Consider the following 27,439-nt stretch of genomic DNA (forward strand, 5'->3'; position numbering starts at 1 on the left):
CTCCGAAAACTGCTCTGCACCACTAGCTATCAGCGCTGACAGACACTTGCCTGCTAGCCCAGGTCTCCAGTGGCAGAGGAGGGGGAACAAAGGGGGCAGAGAGGTGAGAACAGGCTCTCACTGCCTTGTGTCTTTTGGTCAGGATAGATGGCACAGAAACAGAAAAGGAAAAGGTCAGGCCACTGGACCTTTTCCAGGGCAGGAGAGGGTAAGAGGAGGCAGGAGGGGACAGGGCATGCGATGGGAGAGGGAAAGCTGAGGCAGGCTACGGCAGGACTCACGGCAAAAGCGCTCATCACTGTAGTCCGGGCAGTCCGCCCAGCCATCACATCGCAGGCCTTTGCGGATGCACCGTCCAGTTTTGCACATGAACATCCCTGGGCATGCTGTGGGGAAGGAAGAGAGAGGCCTGAAGTCCACGGCTGCCCCGTCTCTCCCTAAGCAGCCTCCTCCCAGCCCCACTGAGACATCAGCCTGCAAGCAGAGGTAGACACTGGGAGCCAGCTCTAACAAAGGGAACTCTTAACATCAGCACCCAGAGTGGGTGGCGGGTGGGTGTCACTGGCCACTGACTGCACTGAGGATAGCCATGGCGGAGAGAAGCCAGCTACACATGCCATTTCCCACTGTCCTGTGTGTTCCCAAGCAGAGGCCTGTGACATGGCACACTGGCAGTGGGGTCACAGAGCAGTGGATCTGTGGGGTATGTGTCCTGGCCAAGTGCAAACACCACCAGTATTTCCCTCATGCTAACACATGGTCTGAAGTTTCCTGAAACAGGGATGTACCTGACAATCACTCCTTGGGTGGAGGACAGGGCCGTGAAAAGGCAGTTGTCATTACCCCTGCATACACACTTCAATCACACGTGCGTCCTTACATCAAATGTATCTGGTCACCTAGTAAGATTTTTGGAAGCTCTGCCCTTGTATAGCTTTTTATTTTATTTTTAAGGTTTGTTGGTTTTCATTTTATGTGTGTGGGTGTTTTCCCTTTACGGCTGCATTTACGGCTAGGCACCACACTCATGCAGCGCCCATGGAGGCCAGAAGAGGGCATCATATCCTGTGGAACCAGAGTGAACAGAGTTGTTAACCAAACACCTCGGAAGTGCTTGGAATTAAACCTGGGTCCTCTGCGAAAGCAGCAAGAGCTCTTAATCACTCAGCCATCTCCGAAGGGGCTCTAACAGGCCAGAGTGTGGCAAACGATGCAACAGGTTTTGCCCGCTAACCCCTTCTCCTCTCCCTTGCTAAAAACTGTTACATTCCTAAAGCTAGCCCCAAAGGGCCACTCCTTATTTGGCCACTTGCTCCTCCTGAGGCTGACTGCCAAGGTCCAGATAGCAAACTATTGAAGTCCGGCAATCAAAAGCCCCCTTTGGCTCATCTAATTAACAGGACTAATTAAAAGTAAATACCTCATCCTAACACGGGGTTTCCCCTTGTACCTTTATAAACAACCATTTTCCGATGGGCCACATCTGTCCCCTCTTCATCCAGAGGCAGTCCTTTGTCCCTCAGGGATAAATGACCCTGCTCCCTCTCCTTTGTTCCTTTCCCCTTCTCCCTCCTCCTCTGTCTCCTGTCTTTGTCTCTTATTCCCTGCCCTTTGTCCCTCTGGGGCAAATAAATCTCCTTCATGCTGAGAACTTGGTCTTGGGTTGACTTGGAGGTCCCTACAGCCTCCCCAGGCCCTGCGGTTACATTTAAATTAAATGCGACTTTCAGTACTCAAGATGCCTTCCAGAGGGTTACTCCATGATACAGGGTTGAAATTAAAAGTTACAGGTCAACCATCGCTCAAGCAAAACACCAAAGCCCAGAATGTTGCAGAATCTGAGGCTTTTTCAGAGCTGACATGATGCCACACGTGGAAAGCCTGGCATCATGTGACTAGTCAAATGACAGGTGTTCTGATATGCTGCTATAATGAGGCACATGGGGGTCAGGGGAAGCTTCATTTTAGTGTATGTGTGTGTGTGTGTGTGTGTGTGTGTGTGTGTGTGGTGTTTGTGTACACAAAGGCCGGAAGTCAATGGCAGGTGTTTTCCTCAATAACGCTCCACCTTTTCTTTTTTTCAGTCAGGCCTTGTCCTTGAACCTAGAGCACATTAACTCAGCTCTCCTGGGTGGCCAGCAGGCCCCCGGGTCTGCCTCCCCAGCTCTGAGCCATGGGTTTTATGTGGGTGTCGGGGATCTGAACACAGCAAGCACCCTACCATCTGAGCTCTCTCCTCAGCCCCAAATACCAAGTCTTGACTGGGGTCTCATTCCCAAGAGATGTCACTGTGTATCTGCAAGTTTTAAGATCTGAAATCCATTACACTTCCAGTCCCAAGTATATTAGCTGAGGGACGCTCAACCCGCATTATGTAAGCTAATGAATTGCTGTTGACATAGCTAATAGTGCTTTCTAATGCTTCAAAACTATAAATTAATCCTAAAAGTGCTAATAGGTTCTCAAGAGAAGCACAGATTACCAAAGTCACTGCGATGCTGAACCAAAGCGGTATGGCCCCAGGAAGTTGGGAAGGAGGGTTCCAGGGCTCCTGAGCCTCACTATGGGAAGCAAGCCTGGGAAGCACAGGAGGTACCCGCGTTTGCTCTTGCTCTCCTGTTGCTCTTGTGCTAGGGATCGAACCCAGAGCCCCGCAGGTGCTTAGGCAAGCTCTTAACACAGAGCAACACCCCTAACCCAGCCTTTTTAAATAGTCAGACTTGTTTCCCTCTAAAGCTGTTGCAGGGAGAAGCATCTGACACTGCTCTCTCAGAGGAAGCGCAGTGAAGGACCGGGAGCACTTCCTGTCCCCGTCCCTCCAGACAGCCCCAACCACATTCACTCACGGTCACTGGAGTCATAGGAGAGGTACTCAGCTAGGAAGCCGGTGTCTGTGTAGGACTGGTCAGAGTGGAAGCGGACTGTCATCTGGCTGCTGTTGCTGCTGACAACAAACTGGGACCTCTCACCACAGTACCTAGACGGCAAGAGTGAGGCTGAGGGAGAGTCGGCTGGTAACCAGACGCCTGGGGGTACCTGGGACCTGCCCTCCCAACCTCCAGGATGGTGACTGCACCCCAGGGGCTCACCTCTCCCCGTTGATCTCCACATAGTCCTTGGGGCAGGTGCCCAGTGGTACGTTGGGGTCCACCAGATAGAAGAGTTTGAAGCGCACCTTCACATTCCGGTTGCTGGGCACCTGGACAGAGAGAAACTTTGGGGGCCCTGGCTTGTTTTGCCGCTTCTTAACCCAAGGCTGTCCACGGGAGCGCAAACAGGTTGGAACACGGTGGCGAATGAATCCCATTCACACTCCGACCTTTCCTCTTACATACGTACGTACATACATACATGCATGATGATAACGGGCTCTGCTTGTTTAGGTTGTAAATTTCATTTGAACTGACACACAAAACATAAAAATGCTATCTATTATTACTACATAATCCTTAGAGAAGTCCTTAAAGTGCATCTCCTTGAACATTTATGATTTTTTTGAATTTTTTTAATGTTTCTTTTTTATATTTATTTATTATGTATACAATGTCCTGTCAGCATATACACCTGCATGCCAGAATCGGGCACCAGATCTTATTATAGATGGTTGTGAGCCACCATGTGGTTGCTGGGAATTGAACTCAGGACCTTTGGAAGAGCAGCCAGTGCTCTTAACCTCTGAGCCGTCTCTCCAGCCCCAACATTTATGATTTTTTAAATGGTAAAGACTTTCCTCCAGCTTGTTGAAACCTGTAGTCATTCCTGGTGCCTCTAGCCAGTCCCTCTCCAATACACAGCAGAGCCCTGGCTCCTGTCTAACTGGGCATCATCCCTTCCCCACACCCCTATGTCACCACCACTCAGCTTCCCTCCCCCCTCTCCTTCCTCTCTTCAACCTCTCTGGAAACTACCATTCCCTCGATTTCTTTGGGGCTCCTTTGGGGCTCCTTTGGGGATTCCATATATGAGTGAGGTCATGTGACCCTGTCCTTCTTATGCCTGGCTTATTTTACTAACACAATGGACCACGGGTCTTAGCAACCTCAACATAATGGGTTTGGTTTTTTGGCTTTTGTTTGTTTTTTTCACTATTATCATGAAGTCAAAAAAATACTTTCTATCTTTTCTTTGGGGTAATATTTGAGCTAATATTGGGAGGCCGTTATTAAGTAAATAAGAGTTCTTTGAATGCAAGCACTGTGATTCACAATGGCCAGTGTGACACCAAGACTGTTACTAAGTAACTAGCAGTCAAGTAGTGCATACAGCATGGACACACTGGACAAAGCAATTACTCCCGCTCATGCAGATGGAGCAGGGCTGTGAAGGATCTCATCACGTTCCTCAGAACAATGAGCAATTTAAAACGTGCGAATTATTCATTTCCAGAATTTTCCATCTAACATTTTTCAGATTGTGGTTGACAGCTAATTGAAACTTGGGAATGAAAACCATGAATGCATGAGTGGGAATTTGTATTCTATTACTTTAAAAGCCTAGAATGGTGTCTGAACATCTTTAAAGAAAGACCAACTGGATGATGGAAGAGACACCTACACACACTCTCTTATCCTACCGCTGTGCAAGGGCTCGCTCTATTTCACTCGTTCTGTGAGGTCATCCTGACAACACCTCTTGGATACAGACACTCACCCTCACTCTACCCAGAAGCAAGCTGACACACGGAGAAGAATGAGGGGCCAATGTTCTCTCAGTCAGTTGCCAATCAAAGAGCTGGGTCATAAGTCTGGATGTGGCTAGTCCTGCAGCAAAGACTCTAGTCTTGTGGATCCATTAACGTGGCTCTTTAGGTTATAAAAGCCATCTTCCCCCTCCTGCTCTTCCTCAAGTACTGTCCTGTTATGCTGTCTCCTCCCCACCCCCGACCCCTACCTTGATATTCCACGTGCAGTTGATGTTCGGTGGATAGTGGCCGGGATAGTAGGGGCTGCTAAATGTCCCTTGAGCTTGACTCAAAAAACCGCCGCAGCCTGAGAGGAAAGGCAGAAGAAAGTGGGGAATTTAAGGACCTCCTTAGCCAGAGGGCATGGGAAGAGCTGTGCAGTCTGGGGAGAGATCAAGCTTCGCACCAGCTGTCTAAACAGGACACTACACTTTGACAAGGCGCTGAAAGCCAACTGCTCTTAAAAGTGGTCCCTTAGAGGTGGCATAATCAGTCAGCGCGTTCAGCTGTTAACCGAAAGGTTGGTGGTTCAAGCCCACCCAGAGACGTGTGGAAAAGAATTCTTTGGTACTTCTCTCCACTGTGAGCTCATAGATCTCTTCACCTGCTCTCATGTTTCTGAACAGAATAAAGCAAAGCTAAATTCTTTTCTAAAAAGTGGTCCCTTAGTTAGGCATGCTGGTGCATCCTTTAACCCCAGAATTCAGGGGGCAGAGGTTCTCTGTGAGTTGAGGCAGCCTGTTCTACATAGTTCCAAGATTGCCGGAGTACACACTGAGACCCCACTCTAAAAATAAAAAGAGTGGTCTATGGCCTGGGTGTCCTTTGCTCTTCGCTTCTAACCTGTCCACAGAGGGGCCAGTCTGTCAACCTCTGGGGTTCAGGAAAGGCCTGCACCCTGTCTGCATGCCCATCATTGGCCCTGCCCATTCTTACTGCTCATCTTGGGTAGCTGGAAGAAAGTGGCCTCAAAGCCAGGATGTCGCCGGTCAGTGTTGGTTATCAGTGTGACAAGGAAGACGTTCTGGGAGGAGAGGAAAGTCAGGTTGTAGGAGGGAGGGTAGGTGCCACAGAGCCTGCAAGGCAGAGGGACAGAATTAATGACAGGGACAAAACTCAGACCTTTCACATACAACTTAGCTAACAAACAGAGAGGCCAGAGAACCCCATTCCTAACCCTGGACCTGAACACAGAAGACCAAGGGCAGGGTCAAAAAAGCTGTCAGAAAAACAAGGCATGATGCTACACACCTGAAACCCTAGCAACGGGAGCTGAGGTATGAGGATTTTGAGTTCAAGGCTAGCCTGTGCTACAAAGTAAGACTGTTTTGGCGAACAGGTCTCTCTGTGTAGTGTCTGGGCTAGGGTCAAATTCCCATCTTTCTGCCTCGGTCTCTTCTCCCGAGTGCTGGGAGTTACAGGCATGCACTGCCATGCCAAGCTAAAATTTGATTCTTTTTTATTTTATTGTTCTAAATTATTTATCAGGTATAAATTTAATCAGCATTACTTATTTTAGTGGCTACAGTGCGGCTGGAGCATCCTGTGCCTTCTTGTAAGCAGCACAGTGAGATCCACCAGCAGCATGTTAGAATTTGTGGTCCTTTCCAAAGTATCGTTTTCAGCCTGGGAGGCTCCCTGAGCTATGGACTAGCCTGGGGATCCATGGAGTTTTTGGACTACTCGCAAAATAGGTCAGTGAAGGAAACCTCAAAGAACTTGCATGTGGAATTCCCCCCAGCCACCCCATAAGAGTTTGGGGCCCTTAGAGCACCAGCCCCCAATGCTGTTCAGTTGTCTCCTTGGCAACAGATAAAAGCTTTAGGCAAAGTTCAGTGGGTTAGCACCAGGGTGGGTAGGTTTACCCCAGGGCATCTATGGCCACTACACTGCACACAAATCCTGCATGTGACATAAACTAGCTTGGCCTTAGGTCCAGTCTGGATGCTTTATCCAGCCTAGAGGGGGCGCACACCCTCGGAAGAGAGCACACTATGCTGGATTCCCGCACACCCAGCTTGCTCACCTGAGCACTGCTGACAGAAAGAAAGCTGAAGATTATTCTGTTTGCTTGCTTGTTTGTCTTGGAGGAAAGGTCTCATTATGTATTTCGCTATGGACCTAAGATATCTGCCCTGCTCTGCCTTATGAGTGCTGCAATTAAAGAGGCGTGCCTGGCTAAGTCCTCTCACTCGCTCTCTTTCTCTATCTCTCTCTTTTGGTTTTTCAAGACAGAGTCTCTCTGTATCCCTGGACTAGCTTTGTAGACCAGGCTGGCCTGAACTGACAAAGACCCTCCTGCCTCTGCCTCCCTGAGTGCTGGGATTACATACAGGCATGCTCCATCATGACCAGCCTAAACCTTTCCTTAATACTTTCTTATTAAGGACACACCAGATGGGATTGGAGAGATGGCTCAGTGGTTAAGGGCACTTGCTGCTCTCTCAGAGGACTTGAGTTCCGCTCCCAGCACCCATGTTGATCAGCTCAAAATTGGCCATAACCCCAGCTCCAGCACATCTGGCACCTTCTTCTGCCCTCTGCACACTCATGGCATTCACTCACACATCCTATCTATAGATAAGAAATAATGATAAAAGTAAATCTTTAAAAAAAAAAATAGCTTGACAGACACAGTTCTCAGTGGCTGGTTTGTGTTTGTTTCTTTTAGATCTGGGGGTGAATTCAGCCCCACATGCGCACACACTCAACAACTTAGCTATAGCTACAGCCAATGCTTTGATAGTTATTGGTTCAAAATCGTCAAGACAATGTACAGCGGGCACTAGAACCATTCGTCACAGTTAACAACACCGAAGCTCAGAGAGGTTAAGAAGTTTGCCTAAGATGCTATGTGACAAAAGGTGGCACACATCTTTAATCCCAGCTCAGGAAGCAGAGGCAGACAGATCTCTGTGAGTTTGAGGCCAGCTTTGGCTACACAGAGCCCCTGTGTAGCCAAAAACAAAACAAATAACAACAAAACAACCAAATACAGTATCATGCCTTCCAAAACGATGCATGCACACACCCAGACACACAGTCAGGCTGAAGCCAGCGTTCTAGAGAGGAGGCACTGTGATGCATACAGCTATCAACTCCGAGCAAGTCTAGAGTCGCCCAGGAAACGAATGAACCTTTGACCTCTGGATATGCAAAGGGGATGTGGAAATGGGGCGGGATGATGGGTGATGCCGTTCCCTGGTGAGGACCCTGGACTGTATAAAATGGAGAGAGAGATAGCAGGCACCCATCCTTCTCTGCCTCTTGATTGTGGGTACAGTGTAACCAGCTCCCTGGAGCTCCTGCCACTGTGACCTCCCTGCCGTGGTGGACTGTGACCTGGAACCGTGAGCCAGAGAAACCCTTTCTCCGGGGACAGCCACGGTCACTCTCCTGCACGTCCACTTGGGATGTTCCCCCTCCTGGAATTTCTCTTTATTATTACTGTCATCATCAGTTTGTGTGTATGGGTGAGAGAGACAGACAGTGTCTCACACTCTTAGCCTAGGCTTTCCTGGGAATTTACTAAGTAGCCTAGACAATCCTCCTGCCTCAGTTTTCTGAATGCTAGGACTCAGTACAAGCCACTATGCCTGGCTTTAGGCTTTTTTTTTGCGCGGTGGGGGGTATTTCTTTTTTACATCATTAACAGATAGGAAAGATGTTTATAGAAAAATGAGAAAAGTGCTTAGTCCCGACTGTTCCGCTGAGGCAGAAGATGGTTCTGTCTTGGTTTGGGCCAGGATGGATAGAAGGCTTTGACCTACATCAAGGAGAAGCTGACCATCCCCCAATACCCTTGACAGCTGTGAGAACTCCATCCTGATATGAGGCTTTCTGGGGCGCCCATCTTGGGCCAGGCCTTCCTTTCCCCCAACAGATATATTAATGATTCTTTTATTTTCTATAATTCTGATACTCTGATACCTGTGGCTTTGCCCTCCTGTTTTCAGCCACTCCCTAGAGACTGTTAGAGTCACCTGCAAACTCCTTTCAGAGATGCCTGCCTGCCAATCCAGAGCCCTCACACCTCCCCCAGCAGGCTGTCACATGTGAGGCCTGGTAGCAGACAGCTAGGGACAACTCTGGCTCCAGAGCCTGTTGAGATGACCCAATGATCCAGTCAGAAGCCTGGTCTCCCATGTTGGCTTAAAATGAATACAGTCATCCTTACTTCCCCTGCCTCCCAGCTGACCTGCAGCTTCCGGTGTTGCTCTGCTTGTTGAAGTGAGCTGTGTTATACCATGTCTGAGGAACTGTAACAAATCTTTTCAATGGTAACTGTCTCCTGAACCGCAGACCTGGCTACACCTGCTTGCTTATAAACCTGCCTTTCAGGCAGCAGGCTTGAGTTCTCGGGGCAGTTAGGGAAGCGCACTCGTCTCTGCTGGGTATACCCCAGCCTTGATACTGCCAAAGCCAAGGATCTCCTAGCCCACTCCCTGGAGCTCGTGCAGGTGTGTACCATACCTGCTTGTGGCCAGATGTCACAAATTACGTCCCAAACCTACACCACAATCCGTCCAGATAGTTCATCCCAGCAACAGCCAGGCTCCCTCGGCCAGGACCTCCCCTCCCTGTCAGGACACTCACCGTACCACAGCATGGGGCTCCATGGGGCTCAGGGTATCATATACTGTGACCAGGTCACTGTCGTGCTCGTCACAGGGCGCGACATCAAAGCTGCGGAAGGTGAGGCTCAGAACAGAGTCGGCGTCGCCACGCAGGACCCAGTGGCAGCGGGCACGAGCTGGGTAGGGGCTGTTAGGGAAGCCAGGGGTGGCAAAGCGCATCACCTCCCCGCCGCGGGCATGCAGGGCAAAGCTGCAGCTGTCTGTGAGAGAAGAGACAGAGGAAGGTGTGGACCCTGCAGGCCACACCCCAGGCCTAGCCCCGCCCCCAAGACACCCCAAATCTCTGTGAGCCCAAGTAGACACAAGGAACGGGGTTTTGGAGGGGAAAGCGGAAAAGAAGGGGTGCACCACCTGACTTCTGGAGACCCCATGGCTTAAGGGTCATCTGGCAAGACCCCTTCTCCGCCAGGAGTTCACATGACACTTACTGTCCTGAGTCCTCTGCAGCATTCTGGGGTCAATGGCTGAAGAACAGGAAGGCAAACATTTAACCAAAATAATCCATGTCTTTACCCATGCTTCCTTACTACCCAAAGGGCGGTGCCGGTCAGCAAGCAGAGTCCCCCAGGGCACCTGGGCCTCTGAGCATTGGTCTCCCAGCCCCACTCCTCTCCAGGCCAGCCCACACATTCCCACCCTGCTTCTCCCCTTACTCACGGAAGGCCACCACGGAGGTCAGCACGAAGGATTTCAGGGCCCGTGCTCGGGGTGGCAACGTGACCATTCGCTCTACAGCCATGGCTCGGTCAACCTCTTCCGCCAGGTGTGGGGGGATGCTGAACTCTGACAAGTAGTAGGCGATGACACTGCCCTCACTGGGGAGACAGGGAGAGCCTAAGATGGGGAGCTCCAGAGCCCACGGGGGCCAACTCAAGTTTACGAGTGAGGAGAAAACCTGGGCTGGGCTTCAGTCCACTGCATCTCAGTAGAAGCCCCCTGGCTCTGGTTGCTGATTTGAGACAGGGAAGAGAATGCCACCTGCGACCCTGTATTCCAGAACCTTCAACTGAACAAGCTAAATAAAGGTTCTTTGGAGCTGGGTGTGGCAGCACACACCTGAAATCCCAGGCACTGAGCCAGGAGGGACTGCAAGTTTGAGGCCGGCCTGGGTTACTTGAGGAGAAGGGGTTTCCAAAAGAGGAGGCAGGGGTTGTCAGCTGGGTGGCAGAGTGCTTGGCAGCCACTCAGGACCACACACATGTACCCTGGGAGCCAGGCACCAAGACTCCAGTCCTCAGCCCTAGCTACTCAGGAGGCTGAGGCAGGAGGATCACCCAAGTACACAAGTTTGAGGCCAGTGTAGGCAACACAGTGAAAGCATGTCTCAAAAACAGAGTGGAGGGGAGGGGAGGGGGGCTGGAGTATGGCTCATGGGCAGCACCCTCGTTGGTAGCAACCCAAGTGAGGTGAGGCGATGGGTTTCACCCCCAGTGCTACAGAAAAACAATGAAAGCACATGAGTACTTTGGCAGAAAATCTATTAGAAAGAAAAAAAAAAGTTTGCACACAGAAGCCCTTCCTGGACATCCCAACTCCCTCAAACCCAAATTTGGAAAAATCAATGTCTTTATGAATATAGCACATAGGGCAGCTCCTGTGAAAATGGTGTTTGTGGACTTCCCCAGGCAGCACCACCACCATCCCTCCCTGCCTTGGAGACAGAGGACCAGGCATTCAAAGTCACTTGCACAAAGGACAGACACGCTGATCCTCTCCCCACACAGTCAAAGCCACAACGTCAGCCTCCAGTACCCACCTGAAGGCAATTACAATCGACTTCTTGTGGTAGGGGCCCAGGACAGAGACTCCATCATACAACAGCTTCAGCTGAAGGGAAAAGACAAGGTTTACAGCTGGCCAAACAAAAATGACCCCTTCCTCGGGCCACTCCCATGCCCTAGCCCATCCGCAGCCCAGGGATCTGGAGGCAAAGACGCGCCCTCTCTACGTGGTGGGGTGCTGAGGCAGGCAGGGCAAAAGGAGTAGACTCACCGCTTCCTTCACCTGGTTGGCCAGGCTTTTAAACTCTGTGGAGTTCGGGTTCTCGTAGGCATCCAGAAAGTTCTCATTTGTGATCCTCAGATGGCCGTTGAAGACCTTTTGGATCCTCACATTCCGGTCTGTCAAAGGCCAAGAAGTGGTCACGGGCAATGACACAGCTCCACCAGTCCCACCCTGCTGCCCTCAGCTGAGAGGACAAATGCTAAGAGGGGCCAGGTCTGACCAGGCCTCCGTCATTCACCACCATGGCCGGAAATGGCTGAGTACAGTGATCCCTTCCTACTAGTCCCTCTCCTCCCATCCCCGCACCCCTGCCCCCATTCTCTCTCCCTGTCCACCATAGGGTCTGTCCATGGAGAGAAGAGGGGAAACCACCATTCTGCCGCCTTCCACAGACTCCACTGTACTCACAATGGAAGTGCCACACCAGCAAGCCAGCCATGAGTGAGAGCAAGAAGAAGGTGACCAGCACGACCACCAGCACCACCCAGCGCCTGGGGCCTCGCTTCTCCACTTTCTTGGCATTGTTCACAGGCAGGAACTCCACACCCTCCTCTACTCCATTCATGTTCTAGACAGAAAGATGTTCCAGGACTCAGAAACGCTCTCTACAACAATCTTCCCAGCTCAAGGTCAGGGTCACTTGTGAGCGTGGAGGAGCCAGGACTGAGCAATAGAGAAGGGGTTTCACCCAGGAATGCAGGGCCTCTGTGCCCAAGGGCCTCCACCTGTTCCAAGATACAAAATACCTACCCCAGTGGAAGAAATGGAGGTGCTTCTGTCCACACCCCAGTGGCTGGATGGCATGAACTGCTCAACCAAACCCAGAGCAAGAGGTGCTGGCATATTCCTACAAGTCCAGCATTTGGGACATGAGGGCAGAGGATTAGGAGTTCAAGACCCGCTCCAGCTACATAATGAGTTCGAAGTCAGCCTGAGATACATGAGACCTGTCTCAAGATAAAGCCAAACAGTGCAAGACTTCACGAGTGTCTACACGGAGCGCTGAAGATCGGGACTTGTGCAAAATGTCCTTGGTATAAGTGGCTGCCCCATATCTCTCTTTGGACTTATGAATTTTCATTTTGTTATCTATTTAGTCTAACCAGGGCCTCTCTCTCTCCCTCTCCGTGTGTGTGTGTGTGTGTGTGTGTGTGTGTGTGTGTGTGTGTGTGTGTGTGACCCTTGGATGGGAACTATCCTCTGGAGACTTCGGAGTCACCAGTGGGTGCACAAGTGAATACAATGACTTTGCTTTTCCCTCTATGCTCAGGAACGAGAGGTATACATTTCCTAGTCTCATTCCCATCTCCTATAACACTTAGGCCTAGGGGCTCAGTGTACAGTACTCGTCCAACAGACATAGGGTCCTGGGAAGGAAAGAAGGAAGGAAGGAAGGAAGAAAGGAAGAAAGGAGGGAAGGAAGGAAGGAAGGAAGGAAGGAAGGAAGGAAGGAAGGAAGGAAGAGAGGGAGGGAAAGAGGGAAAGGAAGGGAGGGAAAGGAAAGAGAAAGGAGGGTGACTTAGTCACTTTTCTATTGCTGTGAAGAGACACCATGACCAACGCAACTCTGGTAAAAGAAAGCATTTAATTGAGGCTGGCTTACACTTTCAGAGACTTACCATCCTGGCAGGGAACAGGGTGGTATGAATGGTGCTGGAGCATTAGCTGAGAGCTACATTCTCACCCGAAGTCCTAGAGAGAGTGAGACTGGGCCTGGCACGGGCTTTTGAAAGCTCAAATCCCACCTCCAGGGACACATTTCTTCCAATAAGACCACACCCCCCAATCCTTGTAATTCTTTCAAACAGTTCTACTCACTGGTGAGCAGGTACTCAAATATATTAACCCAATAGAGTCCATTCTCATTCAAACCACCGCACGGAGGAAGGAACCTGTAATCCAGATCTGAACTGGCAGAGAAGACATTGCCAACAAAGTAACAAAAGGATATGTCCAAGAAAAATCTGACGATATGAATAAATCTCCAAGTTCAAAGAACGCGCGAATGGTGAGCAAGATAAAGATGAAAGCAGAAATAGCTCAGTACACTGCAGTGACACTTCAGAACACACCAACTGTAGAGTGCATGACGGCTCTGCCTTGTTCTCCCTCCCTGTGTTTCACATCATTTAGCTTTCTCTAGGAGCATTCTAAGCTCACTCTTGCAAGCCTTTTGAGTGTTTAAGACAGCTTCACTGAGGCTACATGACATAGAATCAATTGTGCCTGATTAAAGCTTCTAGTTTGGGGCATTGTTATGGATGTGTCCTCCCACAGGCTTATGTTTTCAGGATTTGTTCCTCAGATGGAACCTTTGATAGATGAAGCCTATCAAAGTGGGTGGAAGCTCATCTTTAGGAGCAGGCTTCCGTCAGGTAGACCAGTCACAGAAATGAAAAGCTAGCATATACGAACATATATTTATATTTGTGAAGTCGACATCACAATCAAAATAAGGAACATGTCACTACCTTTAAAAGCTTCCTTCTAGGCTCTCCCTCCTGTTCTTCCCTGATTCCCTGCCTTGTCTCCAAGCAACCACTACTTACTGTCACTAAAGATTCATTTGCTTTTCCTAGAACTCAACATGTATTAGTTACTTTTCTAGTGCTGTGATAGAACAACATGACCAAAGCAACTTGTAGAAGGAAGGGTTTATTCGGGTTCCAGAGGTATAAGAGTCCATCACCATCATAGCAGGGAAGTGATACAGCCTGCAGGCATGGCAGCCAGAACCTCAAGTTGAGGATTTCTATCTCCATCCACAAGCAGGAAGCAGAGAGGTCAAGTTGGGAATGGCACACAACTTTAAGCCCATATCTGGGTGGCATACTTTCTCCAGAAAGCCACACCTCCTCAGCCTCCCAAAACAGTGCTCCCAACTGTGGACCACATCTGGAACTGCCTGAGAAAATGGGGGACATCTCATTCAGACCAACACACTGTGTTAGTGGAGTCACTAAGCAGGCAGAAACACCCCTGTAAGGGTCTTTGTATTAGACTACATTTTAATTTCTGTCGGGTAAAGATCTAACTGTGGAATGGTGCAGCCATACTACAGGTAAGTGTTGAATTGAGGAACCACCAAACTGTCTGCAAGTGATTGTGTTATGTTACATCCTCATCAGCAACACAGAAAAACTCTAGGCATCCACATCCTGCCTAGGACTTGGCGTGGCCAATGGGCTGGTTAGTTTTTGTCAACTGAGCACAAAGTAGAGTCACCTGGGAGGAAACCTCAACTGAGAAAATGCCCCCCATCCAATTGGCCTGTGGCATGTCTGTGTGGCAATTTCTTGATAGCTGGTTGAAGGGAGTGGACCCAGCCCACCACCCAGGGTGTGCTGTCTCTGGTTAGGTAGTCTTGGGTTGTATAAGAAAGCAAGCTGAGTTAGCCACGAGAAGAAAGCTAGTAGGCAATTTTCTTCCATGGAAAACCTTGACTCTTGTTTGAATACTTGTCCCAATGTCCTTCGGTGACAGGCCGTGACTGGGACATGCACACCAACTGACTACACCTCATCCTTCCCAACACTGCTTTGGGTCCCGGTGTTCATCATAGCACTGGAAAGCAAGCTAGGTAGCCAGTCGTTTTAATTTTCACAGATGCCTGTGGCTGCTTGTGGTTTCTCACTGTGGCTTTAAATGGCTTTTCTCTGATGGTTGATAATGCTAAGTAACTTTTCGAGTACTCCATTATCGTCTGTTCATCTTCTTCATTGAAGTGTTTTTCTTGAAATTTTTGGCCTATTCTTTTAATGACTTTCTTACGATCCTATCATTGGGTTTGAGAATTGTTTACATATATTACAGATGTGTTTTTATACACTTCCCGAAGACTTTCTTCACTCTGAGGCTGTGTTTTCATTTCTTAGCAAGTTCTTTGATGAGCATAGGGTTCTTAATTTGATGATGACCAACCTGTTAATTTTTCCCTTTTGTGATTGTGTTAGGTTTTTTATTTTTTTATTTTTTTTAAATCTAAGAATTTTTGCCTAAGCAAAAAGTTTTATGGTTTTAGGTTTTACATTTGGGCCTATATAGCTAAGGGTTTCTGTGGGTCTTTGTTTTCATTTTCACAGACAGATCTCCAATAACTCTATCACCTTTTATTGACACGCTATCATTTCTCCTCAGTACCACCTTTGTCAAATGTTCATGTAATTAGCTATAACTTTTTTCCCAGACTACCTGGTTCCACCAAACTACCTGCCTATCCTTCTGTGATTGCCATGCTGTCTGTCTGTGTGCCATTGAGATGGCTCAGCAGGTAAAGGCTCTTTGCCACCAAGACTGATGACCTGAGTTCACACAATAGCACCACGTGGCGGAAGGAGAGAACTGACTCCTACAAGTTTTCCTTTGACCTCCACATACCACCATGTCATGGTACACACGCATGCACATGCATACGTGTGTGTGGGCACTGGATAAAGTGCTTGCCATGTAGTCAAGACGAGCCCCACCTGATCCCCAGCACCCACACAAAAGCCAGGGGCATTGGGGTGCAGGCAGGAGGAGGCCTGGGGCTCGCTGAAAGGCTAGTCTAGCAGAATTGGTGAGCTCCAGGTTCAATGAAAGAACCTGTCTCAAAAAAATAAGGTAGACGCCAACTATAGAGATGGCTCAGTGGTTAAGAGCACCTTGTGCTCTTGCAGAGGAACCAGATTTGGTTTCTAGCACCCATAATGAGGCTCACAACCGTCCGTAACCCCACTTTCAGGTGAAACCGACACCCCTTTCTAGCCTTTTCCACAGGCACTGAACACACACGGCACACATCTATACACGCAGACAAAACACTCACACATAAAATAAAATAAACAAATCTTTAAGATGGAGGAAAACTGAGGAATAGACCTGATGTTGACCTCAGACCCTTTTCAGGAATGTGCACACACAGGCATGTGCACCTACCCACGTGAACACACACAGAAATGGAAAAAGCCACAAAGGCTTCAGCTACACAATCTGAACAGACTATGCACATGTATGAGAGGTATTATTTAGGACAGTCATGTTTAGAGGTATCTTAAATTTGTAAGTAACGTCCCACTATTTTCTTCCCAGACCTTTACAACAATCTTGGGACCCTTTCAAAACCAGCATTGTCACCCTAATCTACAGAGAAGGCAGGGACAAACACTGCTCCCATAAAGTTACATAGTACTTGGGGGCAGATTCATAATGTAAATGCTGCCTCTCTGCACAGTTGCCTTCCAGAACTGAGGGAGCAAGTAAGAGTTCTGGGGTTCTACTCAACACAGGAACAACTGTTTAAACAGTAACTGGCCCGCTCCTTTTTATAACCACAGCTTTCTGGCTCCACTTTCCAGCATCGGAGAGGTCATCTTACATAACTCCACCATTTTATTGATGAAGAAACTGAGGTCGAATGAGAGGGAGTGGCCCTGACCACGGACTCAAAGATAGTAAACTTAGTAAAGTTGGAACACCGGGTAAGAGCCAAGCTCTTCCCCTGAGGCACAACTTCAGGCAAGCGTGTGCTTCTCCCCGGAGCCCAGTGCTGGGACTAGGTGCTAAGAGAGATGGTTGCAGAGAGCCCTAACACCCTGTGGAACCTCACACGCGAGCTCTCTCCAGCCAGGGACAGCAGGAGAGAAAGTACACCTGTGCCCGTCACTGTTTCACCCCTCAGAGGTAAACATAGCTGCAGGTGTACAAACAAAGCGCAGGGCTGTGAAGCTGGGCGCTTGCTTACCACAAACAGGAGCCCCGTAACTATGGTGGCCTCTTCCTGCCCACAAGCTCCAGTTTAGCCCGAAACACAACATGGCCCCAGGGCACTTGAGACAAAAGAGCAGAGGAAGATTTCCAGGAAAATAAGACTTGAGGTGTGTAACTCAGTACAGACCCTGGGGGCACGAGAGGGGAAAGCCCTGGGCTCAGGTTACAAGGATGACATCAGAGTATCCATTCCCACTTCCTGGAGTGAGTGCACCCAGGGACCAGAAACCCGGGACAGGCGGGGTACATAGAGCAGAAACCCTGAAGGAAATCATTTTTCTTTTTTCTTTTTTTTGTTATGTGGGATGGTGTATGTGCATGTGTGTGCTGGCAGGTATGCCTGTGGGTTCACATGTATGTTCAAACATGTGAATGCCGGAAGACCTAGGGTGTCTTCCTCAGTTGCTCTCACCTTGCTTTTCAACACAAACATCACCGAATCTGGAGCTCACCATGACATGTCACTGCACCGGCCCCCAAGCTCCCGGGCTCAGCTCATCCCCTTCCCATGCAGCTGTGGGTGCTGAGGATTCCAAAGTCAGGCACTTTTACTGACTGACCCATCTCTGTGGAAATCACATTTTCTGTTATTTTAAGCACGCTGGTCCTCGAGACCCGGGCTCATAAAAACAAACAACAAACAAAAACCTTATTTGTATATTCTAATTGCTGATGTAAACCACCTTATTCCATTATGTAGGAAACCAAACACAGCCGAGAGCTAAATGCTGAAGCAACAATACTATTCAAATCACCTAACAGATCCTCTCATTGAGAGGCTCCCTCTCCTGGGTCCCAGCACATACAGACCCATCATAAGGGTACAATCTATCTGAGGTTCCCAGTACCCCCTGGCTCTGGAACCAGCAAATCAAAGCAAGGATTTGCCACTGTTAATGCAGAGCATGGTCCGTGTTGGAGAGAAACAACTAGTAAGTGATTTTAGGTTTAGTACTATCCTACTAACTATAGAGAGGGTATCACTATTTAGAGACCGGAAAGGAATGTCCCTATCAGAGGATTTAAAGAATGTAAGCCTGGTCCAGAGGGCACCCTTCACAATGCCAAAGAAAAAATGGGAACTGGCCAGGCTAAACCAGCCAAGCTAACCACCATTCTGCACTACAGATGTTGCCTGCATTGCTCAGACTTCCCCCAGAGTCAAATATCACCCAATCAGGAATGCCCTCATCTGCATGGCAGGTGGTGTTAGGTCCGGTGGAGGATGGCTCTCAAACTGAAGCCACCAGCCAGGGCAGCCAGCTGTCCAAGGCAGGCTATTCTTCTGTTACTGTCCTTATCCCTTGCTTTCCTGCAGTGTACAAGGTAAACTTACCATTTTCTATTCTGGTCTGATCTGGGCGAATTCTCTCACTGCCTATCAATTCTCCATCACATGATACAAGATCCAAAAGAGATCCCATCCAAATCAAAGGAGGAGAAAAATAAACCTTCACTCCAGACTCATATTTTCATAAGTTGGGTGTGACCTGCTGGGAAGACAGGGGTAATCATGGAAACCTGAAGAGGTTACTCAGACTCTCTCGGAGAGGGTGAAGGGCAGTCACATGATAAGGGCAAACCTGTCTCTGCTGCAGGAGATCAAAGTCAAGGGGCAGCGGTGATGTCATCTTTTGGGGACACAGGTGTGTGGCTCAGACCTGCAGCTACGACAGACAAGGGTGGCTGGCTGCATGAGCCACACCGCCAGCTGTCACTGATGTGTGTCAGACAGTCTTCACCTAAATAATCAGTGACTCAGCGTATCCCCGAAACAGGTGGGACAGATTTCAATTCCATGATATCACCACTGAGAACGGCGAAATCTCCCTGGTGACTCTTCAAGCAAGAAATGAAAGTACAATAGTGATGACAGTGGCAGTGGCCACCAAGTCAAGAAAACAGTCTACAGTATTCTAAAGACACCCGTCTGCTCAAGGTCCACCCATAACCCTGCCAGGCAGCTCTGGACATCCTGCTCAGAGCCCCTAGAAATGCCACAGAGCAGAAGCTCTATGACAGAGTAGAGAGTGAGTCCTGAAATGGAACCCCAGTGTTTGTTGTCTAGACAGGAAGAGCTCAACCTGGGGGACCCAGGCAGCTCTGATAGATGACAGAGGTGGAGTCAGAAAAAACCCGGAGGTCAACTTGCTCCTTACTGGCATAGCTCATTTTATTGCACATCAGTTTATTGCACCTCACTGAGATATGGTGTTACTTACAAACTGAAGGTAAGGCCACCTTCAATCTCTGGGCACCATTTTTACAGCAGCTCAAAAGATCGTTTACATTTTTTTTAGCAAGGTTGTTCTTAAGTTGGTACGTTGGTTTTGGGTTGTTGCTTTAAAAAAAAAATAAAAAAACATTTAACAGAACACAGGAAAAACATTAACTTTCATCTGCCCTGGGAAACCAAGAAATTTACTAGGACATTCTGGGTTTTTGCAGGGATCTAAGCTAAACCCACAATATCCTCTAAGGCTCTCCTGCCAGAGGGCCCCTGCCGAGAACACTTTCTCCAGTAAACCATCAGCTGCAGATAAACTCGGGCCACCGGCAGGCTCCCAATATCAGACTTCACGCAACCAGCACCATCACAGTCCAGAACCCAGCACAGACTCTCATCCCATGAGGGCCTCCGGAACACAAGAGAAGAGGAAGCACACTCAAAACCTTCCACCCAGCCGTCGGTCACAGTGTCTGATCGATCAAAAGAGCCCGACTCTCAGCCCGCAGGTGCCTCTGGTCCCTGGGGAACACAGCAGAAGCCCTTCCTTCCCCAGACTTGTCTAGCGAGAAATGATCTAGAATGAACACATTGCTTGTTCAGCGTCCGGATTCCCCGGCCTCTCTCGCAGTCTCCAGACCATGGTGTGTTACACAGGGCCAGAGCCTGGGATCTGGAAAGGTTTTGAACAAATGCCTGGGTCCCTCTTAGGCAGCTGACACTTGAGAAACGACACCTACCCCTTCCAGTTTCCAGACGGTCAGGCTCACCCACTTGTCATGACTCGGGAAGGAAGCAGCCTGGTTCACCAGCTCCAGCCAGTCTATTTTAGGCCACCCAGGATGGTGGTTACCTGTGGTGTGGGTTGGCTTTACTTCTGGCCATAGGGACCCTCTCACGGCACCATCCCCAAATTCCATGGGGCTGTCAGAAACACACACTCCCCACTCACCCAGACGGCCTCAGGCCTAGCCACATGGCGAGGGCCTCTTCAAACCCTTTCACCAATTCCTCACACATCCTCATCTTTGCTCACTGACCCTATCACTGGCTTCAACTGTCCCATGAGACACGAACGCTGGGAAATGAGTGCATGCAGAATTCCTGCCCGTGTATACACTACAGCCCATCAGGACAGAGAACACCAACAGAAGGCCAGCAGCTCTCACTGATTAAGTAAACCAAAAGTCCCCATACCTGATTTGATCACAAGGGAAAGTCCCTGGGACCTACCTGGCTCTGTCCACCACACACCGAAACAAGACTCTCTGCCAGGGACCAGCAGGCTCCTCCTATGCCTCGACTGTGCCTCCGCACTAAGCTGAAGCCCACGGTTGCCGCCAGCACAGCCTGGGGACTGAAACCACACATCCTAGCCACAGGACACCTTCCTTCCCAGAAGAGAAGGAACACCCTGTGGGGAGGCCCTCCTGACATCAACCTCTTTCGTTTTCTGTGGGGTGGAGTGGGTGTGACCTAGATCAGGATTCTGGGATGAGCCCCCTAAACCTTTGGGGCAAATGCTTTTCATTGGGCCTCAGTCTCCACATCTTAAAACTGGGTTAATGAGCCCTTAGAGAACATAATTAGCTAATTCCTGCTAATGACAGGGGCCTCCCTTCTGTGTCCCTTTGATTTTTTACTCCCCCACCCACCATGCATCTACCTGCCCAGAGCAGACCTGACAGGCCCAGGACAGGGCAGGCCCAGGTGTGGCATGGGGCACTCCATCAAGGCCAGTCCTACACACTCACTTGAGCCACAGAACCGGAGAGGGCTCTTCTGCCGCCCCTCCCTCATATCCTCCATCCTCAGTCGCACCAAGACTCTTTGATATGGAGGGTGGGAGGGTGGGATGAAGCAGTGGCTAGAGGTTGGAACCTGGCCCAACCACCTCACCATCCTTCCTGCCCAGAGTGGCCAAGGACAACAGCACAACCTCGGTGATCTAACCCAGCCCCCTCCTCCCTCCAAAGCAAACTAGACAACAGAAATTTTCTCGACTTTTCACCAAATCTGCACTCCAGTTTCACAGACTAGTGTGTTTGTTTGTTTGTTTGTTTTTTATTATTGCAGGTTTTGTTGAGATCATTTAGATTTCCACAAAATCGTAAGAAATAATGAAATGCTCTGAAGACTTTGCCCATGTCCCTCCTACCAGAGCACCTCAAAAAGTTTTACCAAGCATGGCACCTGTATAATCCACAGCTGTTACCCAGGTTTCCTGTCAGACTTGCACGTGTGTGTCTTTCCATGTGCTTCACTATTGTGTTAGGCTCCTGTGTGCACTATGGACAAGGCCGTGTGCCACTTCCAACATGAAGGTCCCTCCCGTGGTCCGAGGGAGGTAAGACTCTCTACATGGTCATGACTGTCCTGGCACCCACTATGTAGATCAAGGCTGACCTCACACTCACAGAGATCTGCCTGTCTTTGCTGGTATTAAGGAGTGCGCCACTACGCCCAGCCCACTGTCCTTTTAAATCACAGCTACCTTCTTCCTGCCCTCACCCCCCAATTCCTCAGTCCCTCCGACATTAATCTGTTAAAGCTTCAGTGCTTGATCATTTGAAAATGGTGTCTAAATACACAACATAGTATTTAGGGAATATCAGCTTTTTTTTTTTTCCTAACTTTTCACTACACAGCGTTTCCTGGAGAATCATTCAAGGTGTTGTTTCTATCAGTGACATTCTTTTCTATGACTGAGGAATAACGTATAGCTATATGGATCCCACAATTTGTGCAGAGAGGTCCCAGGGATCTGCAGACAAAGCCCTCAAGCCTCCACAAATTGGAGATTCAGAAACATCTGCTCTGTGGCTCCCAGGCCCCTAATTAAGCTTCGGATCTAAGGACCGGTTGGAGTAAAAGAACTGCCCATGTAAACAGGGAAAGCCTTTCCACTGAGTCCATAATTACAAGACAGACTCTCAGGAGGAGGCAGTGGTAAGTGGGAGGGACTTGGAGCTCCATCCTTAGATAGTGACAATGAGAGGACATCCCCTCTTCCGGTCGCGGAGCCAGCTGCTTCTCCAGGAAATCTCACTCTCACTGGACACCGACTTTACAAGTCCTTCCTCTCTCTAAGGTGATCGACTTCAAGAAGACCCCTTCAGTATTAGTACCACTATCAGTATTAGTCTAATTTTTCTGGCTCAGGGCAGCGCCAGCACCACTGCAGTTATTGTTCGTGCATGTTTTTGCTCTCTCTAGCTAACCATGTTTGATTCCTCCAATCGGTCAGACAGAATGTTTCCCCAACCGCTGGCCACCTGGCTTAACCTCATCATTACTCATAGTCCTGTGAACATGATCTAAATTCAACAGCATAGTACTGTAGAGATCTGAGCCATGGGCTGCCAGTGGCCAGGCACAACCCTCAGCCTGATCACTCCATTTCCATTAATCACCCAATAACACTTTCAAGTAACTCATCCAAGCAATCAAAGGAAAATAAGAAGGAATAGAATAATACAGCTACTAAGAGAAAAGGCTGGTGTGACAAACCAAAATGTCCTTTCAAATAGTAAGTAATTAACGAAGGAAAACAAAGATAGACTGAAAAAGAGGTCGTATTCATCTGAATGGTCAGTCACTCATCCCTATCCACAGAAGACTGATTCCAGGTTTCACTGGACGACAAAACCTATAGGTCCCCAAGTCAAGTCACTTGCATAAAATGAAGTACTATTTACACAGAACTTTTACATGTCCTCAAACCATCTCTACATGTAAATATATGTAAACTGATGGTGTGTTGTATGTTTCAGAGAATAAAATCAATAAAAGCCTATAGAGGTGTACTTTTTTTTCCCCGAAAATATTTTCACCCAGTGGTTGGTTAGATCTGCAAAGCAGATATGGAGGATTATGGGTAATTCTTTTTTTTTTAATAACTTATTTTATTTTATGAGTGAAGGTGTCAGATCCCTTGGAGTTGGTGGTACACATTGCTGTGAGCTGCCATGTAGGTGCTGGGAATTGAACCTGGGTCCATTTGGAAGAGCAGACAGTGCTCTTAACCACTGAGCCATCTCTCCAGCCCCTATGGCTAATTCTTGCCCCTAAGAGCCCATCAGATGTGTCCTCTGAGAACTCTGTGGGACAGACCCCTCCCAGACTTTCAACATGATGGGAGAGGGAAGGAGAGGAGCTACGGTTTAGCTCTACAAGTCCAGTATAGACTGCGATATTTAATGAAGGCCTGTCACACGGTTCAGTGGATAAAGGCACTTGCTGTCAAGCCTGACAGCCTGAGTTCAATCCCTGGTACCCACAAAGCAGAAGGAGGGAACTGACTCCTGTAAATGGCCTCCATATGCGCCACAGTGCCTCCTCAGAAAACTTTAAAACCTTTTTTTAAAGAAAAAGAAATTTGGCCTTTGGAGGTCACCCACAACTACAGCACCACTTACAGGATGAAGCCCTCAGGGCACAGGGGGCTGGAGAGATGCTGGCTCAGCGCTGAAGAGCGTCCACCCTCTGACAGAGGACCCAAAGCCCCAGCACCCACACCAGGCGGCTCCAAGGGGTCTGATGCCCTCTTCGGCCTCCAAGGACACCTACACATGTGTGTTTCTATTCACAGTGACACACACACATACATATGAATGAAGATCATTCCAAATGTTTTAAATCAGTAGCTCGGGGAACAAATCCCAGAAAACAAACTCACTTTCTAATTTGCTCCTTTCTATACTGCCTGACTTCGAACCCCTCCCCAACTTTTGCAATCACATTCAAACCTTGAGACAATGTGCACTCACTTGGGAGGTAGAGGCAGGCGGGTCTGCCTGTGAGTTTGAGGCCAGCCCAGTCTACATAGTGAGGTCCAGGACAATCAAATCTACATAGTAAGATCTTGGTGGGGGGGGGGGGGAAGGGATAGGAGAAAGAACTTGTATGACAGCAAATTACTACAGTACTCTCTCTCATTTAAAAATTCTGACTGGCTGGAGAGATGGCTCAGCAGTTCAGAGCACCTATTGCTTTTGCAGAGGACCTGGATTCAATTCCCAGCACCCACATGGTGGCCCATAACCATCTCATCTGTAATTCCTATTCCAGGGGGCCAATGCCTTCAACTGCTCTCCAAAGGCATCCAGCCTGCACACGCTACACATACATGCTGATGAGATGCCCACATATAAAATAAATGGAATAAATCTAGCGAAAAGTAAACTAAAAATACTGACTACCTGGGTTGACCATATTTTCTTTGAGCTTACAGTATACTCTCTTAGCATTTTAATAATTTCATTTATTTATTTATTTATTTATTTATTTATTTATCTATGTTGGGGGTGTTCGATGAGTGTTGGGGTGTGCCTGTCCCATGGTGCAGGTGTGGAGGTTAGAGTACAACTTTGAGAGTCAGTTCTCCCCTTCTACCTTAGGCCAGCAGGACCTTGCTCGTTTTCTGCTATATGATACACTAAGGGTTAACTGACCTTCTAGCTTCCGGGCAAATTTTTATCTCTACCTCCCATCTCACAGGAGAAGCCCTAGGATTACAGGTTATGAGCTGCTACTTGTAGCTTCTGTGCGTTTCGGGGATAAAACTATGATCATGTGGCTTGTTTGTCAAGCGCTTTTACCTGCGGAGCTCTCTCATGGTCCTCAGTAATAATCTTTACTACATCTAGATAAACGTGGTGTGGGAGGGGGAAAACCTCTCACTTTAGATTCGGGACAGCCGCATGACCAAGGACAAGCCTGGCCTGTGCTAGGATCACTGTCACCCCAAAGCTCTGGCTCCTTACCCTGAGCCGTGAAGGGAGGTGGTTTCTCTTTCCATCTGGGAGAATGGTGTCATGTGAGCAACTTTTCCTCCAGACCCAGATGGACGGACATGTTCTGTTTCGGTAATCCAGACAGAGGGCCATTAGTTCCTTCTGAGTCATCACTAAACCATCGGTGGCATCGGCCTTTCTCTCCCAGCTTCGTGTCATCTACACAAACCAAGAGGCCAATGTCCCAAGTCTGAATGTCCTATCTGAATTGTCACTAAGGAGGAAAAGGTACAGTGCCCAGAAGGAAACAAGGGGCAGCCCGAAGGTCACCACTCATAGGGACCCTCTTTAGCATAGATGCTCAGTCCTTCACAAACCTCCGAGACGTTAAGACTCTGGGTTTCTAGTGCTCAGAAGACAGGATCGCTGCTATGCCTTTGCTGGACTAATGGCTTGTACATAACACAATAGATAAAATTCACTCCCCGAGTGAGCAGTGGAACAAGGCAAAGGATATGGATTGATCTGAGTTGTCATCGGGAGTTGGGTAAATTGTTTTTCAGTTTAAAATTGCAGTATGATATTTTTTTTAATCATGTACGTTATAAGCGAAGGTACTTTTTGTCGAGGCCTCGCTGAATTCACTGACGCTAGGCTTGTGGTCTCCCAGCTGTGTGAGCCCATCAAAAGGAAAAGCAGACAGGTTTGGAGGGAGATGACTTGGGTGCCCTGGTGCTGGCGCCTGGTGATCACCACTTCTTTTTTTATGTGCTCACAGTGCCCTAATGATGTGTCCTAGGATTTGCTGGGCTATGCGTCAATCACCCTCGTCTTTGGAAGACGATTTTATAATAGCATTGTGGTTAAGCTCGTGGGCTTTGAAGTTGCACAGATCAAGGTCTGAAATCTTGCTCTCCCTCCTACTGCCTTTGGGCAGTTTACACAAGGCCTTTTTCGCTTCAGAGTTTTCATCCGTAAACTATGCTTTCAGTTTCTTCTAGTCAGTGCTGTGGGAAGTGAGACTACAGTCTGAAGGCGCATATTTAGGCAAGGGTGGAAAGGAATCCTCTACCTTTCCTCCATCGCAATCGTGATAAGCATTATACCTCTGCATCAACAGCAGGTGCCACAGTCTGGCAGACAAGGGAATCTGAGGTTCTGACCAGTCAAACAGTCACAGAACAACTTCCGGAGAAAACCCAATGTGTCTTTAAGCTCCGGCAGAACGAGAAAGAGGAAGGTGAACACCTCAGAGGATAGACCTGCTTTTAGAAAAACCGTGGACAGGCTGGGACATGGTGGCGTGCTCACCTTTAATCCCAGCACCTGGGGGGCAGAGGCAGGCAGATCTCTATGAGTTTGAGGCCAGCCTGGTCTACAGAGCAAGTTCGAGGAGAGCCAAGGCTACACAGGGAAAGGGGGGGTGCGGGGGAGGAAAAACTGTCAACAAGAACCCGAGTACTGCTCAGAAAGCAGGAGTTAGCAACGAGTTGCCTCACGTGCACAACACCCTGGGTTTAATCTTCAGCACAGCAAGCAACTGCTAACAAATAATAATTAATAAATAATTAAATAAAAGCTGGATCTGTAGGGACCAGGTACAGACACTTTGTTTGTCTCTGAGACAACAATTATTTACACTGTATCAGACACTACCAGTCATTTAGAGGTGCCCTGAAGCACATGCGGGATGTGTGTGGATTACATGTGTGTGAACAGTCACACTCCACAAGACACAACCACCCCATACAACAGTACATAGCACATACATACACACACATAGCACACAGCCCCCGAGTGTGGCAGCCCCCATCCTGTCAGCTCGTACAATCAATGTTTACACACTGGCCAGACCACCTAAGGACAAGGTTCCCAGAATGTCTCCCCACCATGAATCCAATCATGGCTGTGCGATGCTGCCTTACTTTAGATTCTGGAATCCATGAGGGTGCTGGAAGCAATCGCCCTTGAATGCAAAGGGACGCTCTGACCTCTGAGAGGATGGTGTGGGCTCCCAAATACTAGCAGCAATAGCTAGTGCTGCACAAGAGCCAGCCCTGTGGTCACCATGGGGAGCCAGATAACATCTCTAAGATTCTGTCCCGTTCTCCCTCCCATTTCAAGAACACACTTCATGCTTGAGGAGAAAAGAGCCAACAGCCCGAGGAGAACCACACACGGGAGAACAGACAGACAACAGGGGAACTCCAGGACGGCTTCACTCTGAGGCCACTGCCCACAGACACCAGGCGGAGGGAGGAAGCAGGAGTGCTTCTCCTTCTAAAGCCTGGTGATGGCACCTGAGCCACAGATGACCATAAGCAAACCCACTGAGAACAGGAGACCCAGGCACACAGAAGCAGCTCTCAAAGTACAGCCGTCTTCTCCTCTGCCTCAGCTCTCCACA

The 27,439-nt window shown here is 48.8% G+C and overlaps 1 protein-coding gene across 1 annotated transcript in view; it reads right to left on the bottom strand.

Annotated features, from left to right (window-relative positions):
• The window catches only part of St14 (ST14 transmembrane serine protease matriptase), a 37,046-nt gene that overhangs the window by 6,076 nt on the left and 3,531 nt on the right, over positions 1-27,439 (bottom strand). The window contains exons 2-12 of the mRNA XM_021644036.2: positions 11,731-11,890; positions 11,311-11,438; positions 11,075-11,145; positions 9,976-10,133; positions 9,747-9,782; positions 9,278-9,518; positions 5,618-5,757; positions 4,891-4,988; positions 3,090-3,199; positions 2,847-2,977; positions 282-386 (exon numbers count right to left, since the gene is read on the bottom strand). Coding sequence (XP_021499711.1) covers positions 282-386; positions 2,847-2,977; positions 3,090-3,199; positions 4,891-4,988; positions 5,618-5,757; positions 9,278-9,518; positions 9,747-9,782; positions 9,976-10,133; positions 11,075-11,145; positions 11,311-11,438; positions 11,731-11,890 — 1,378 coding nt within the window. The remainder of the gene's footprint in view (positions 1-281; positions 387-2,846; positions 2,978-3,089; positions 3,200-4,890; positions 4,989-5,617; positions 5,758-9,277; positions 9,519-9,746; positions 9,783-9,975; positions 10,134-11,074; positions 11,146-11,310; positions 11,439-11,730; positions 11,891-27,439) is intronic.

This window comes from Meriones unguiculatus, chromosome 1 (assembly GCF_030254825.1).
Source record: "Meriones unguiculatus strain TT.TT164.6M chromosome 1, Bangor_MerUng_6.1, whole genome shotgun sequence".
In the NCBI taxonomy this organism is placed as follows: domain Eukaryota; kingdom Metazoa; phylum Chordata; class Mammalia; order Rodentia; family Muridae; genus Meriones; species Meriones unguiculatus.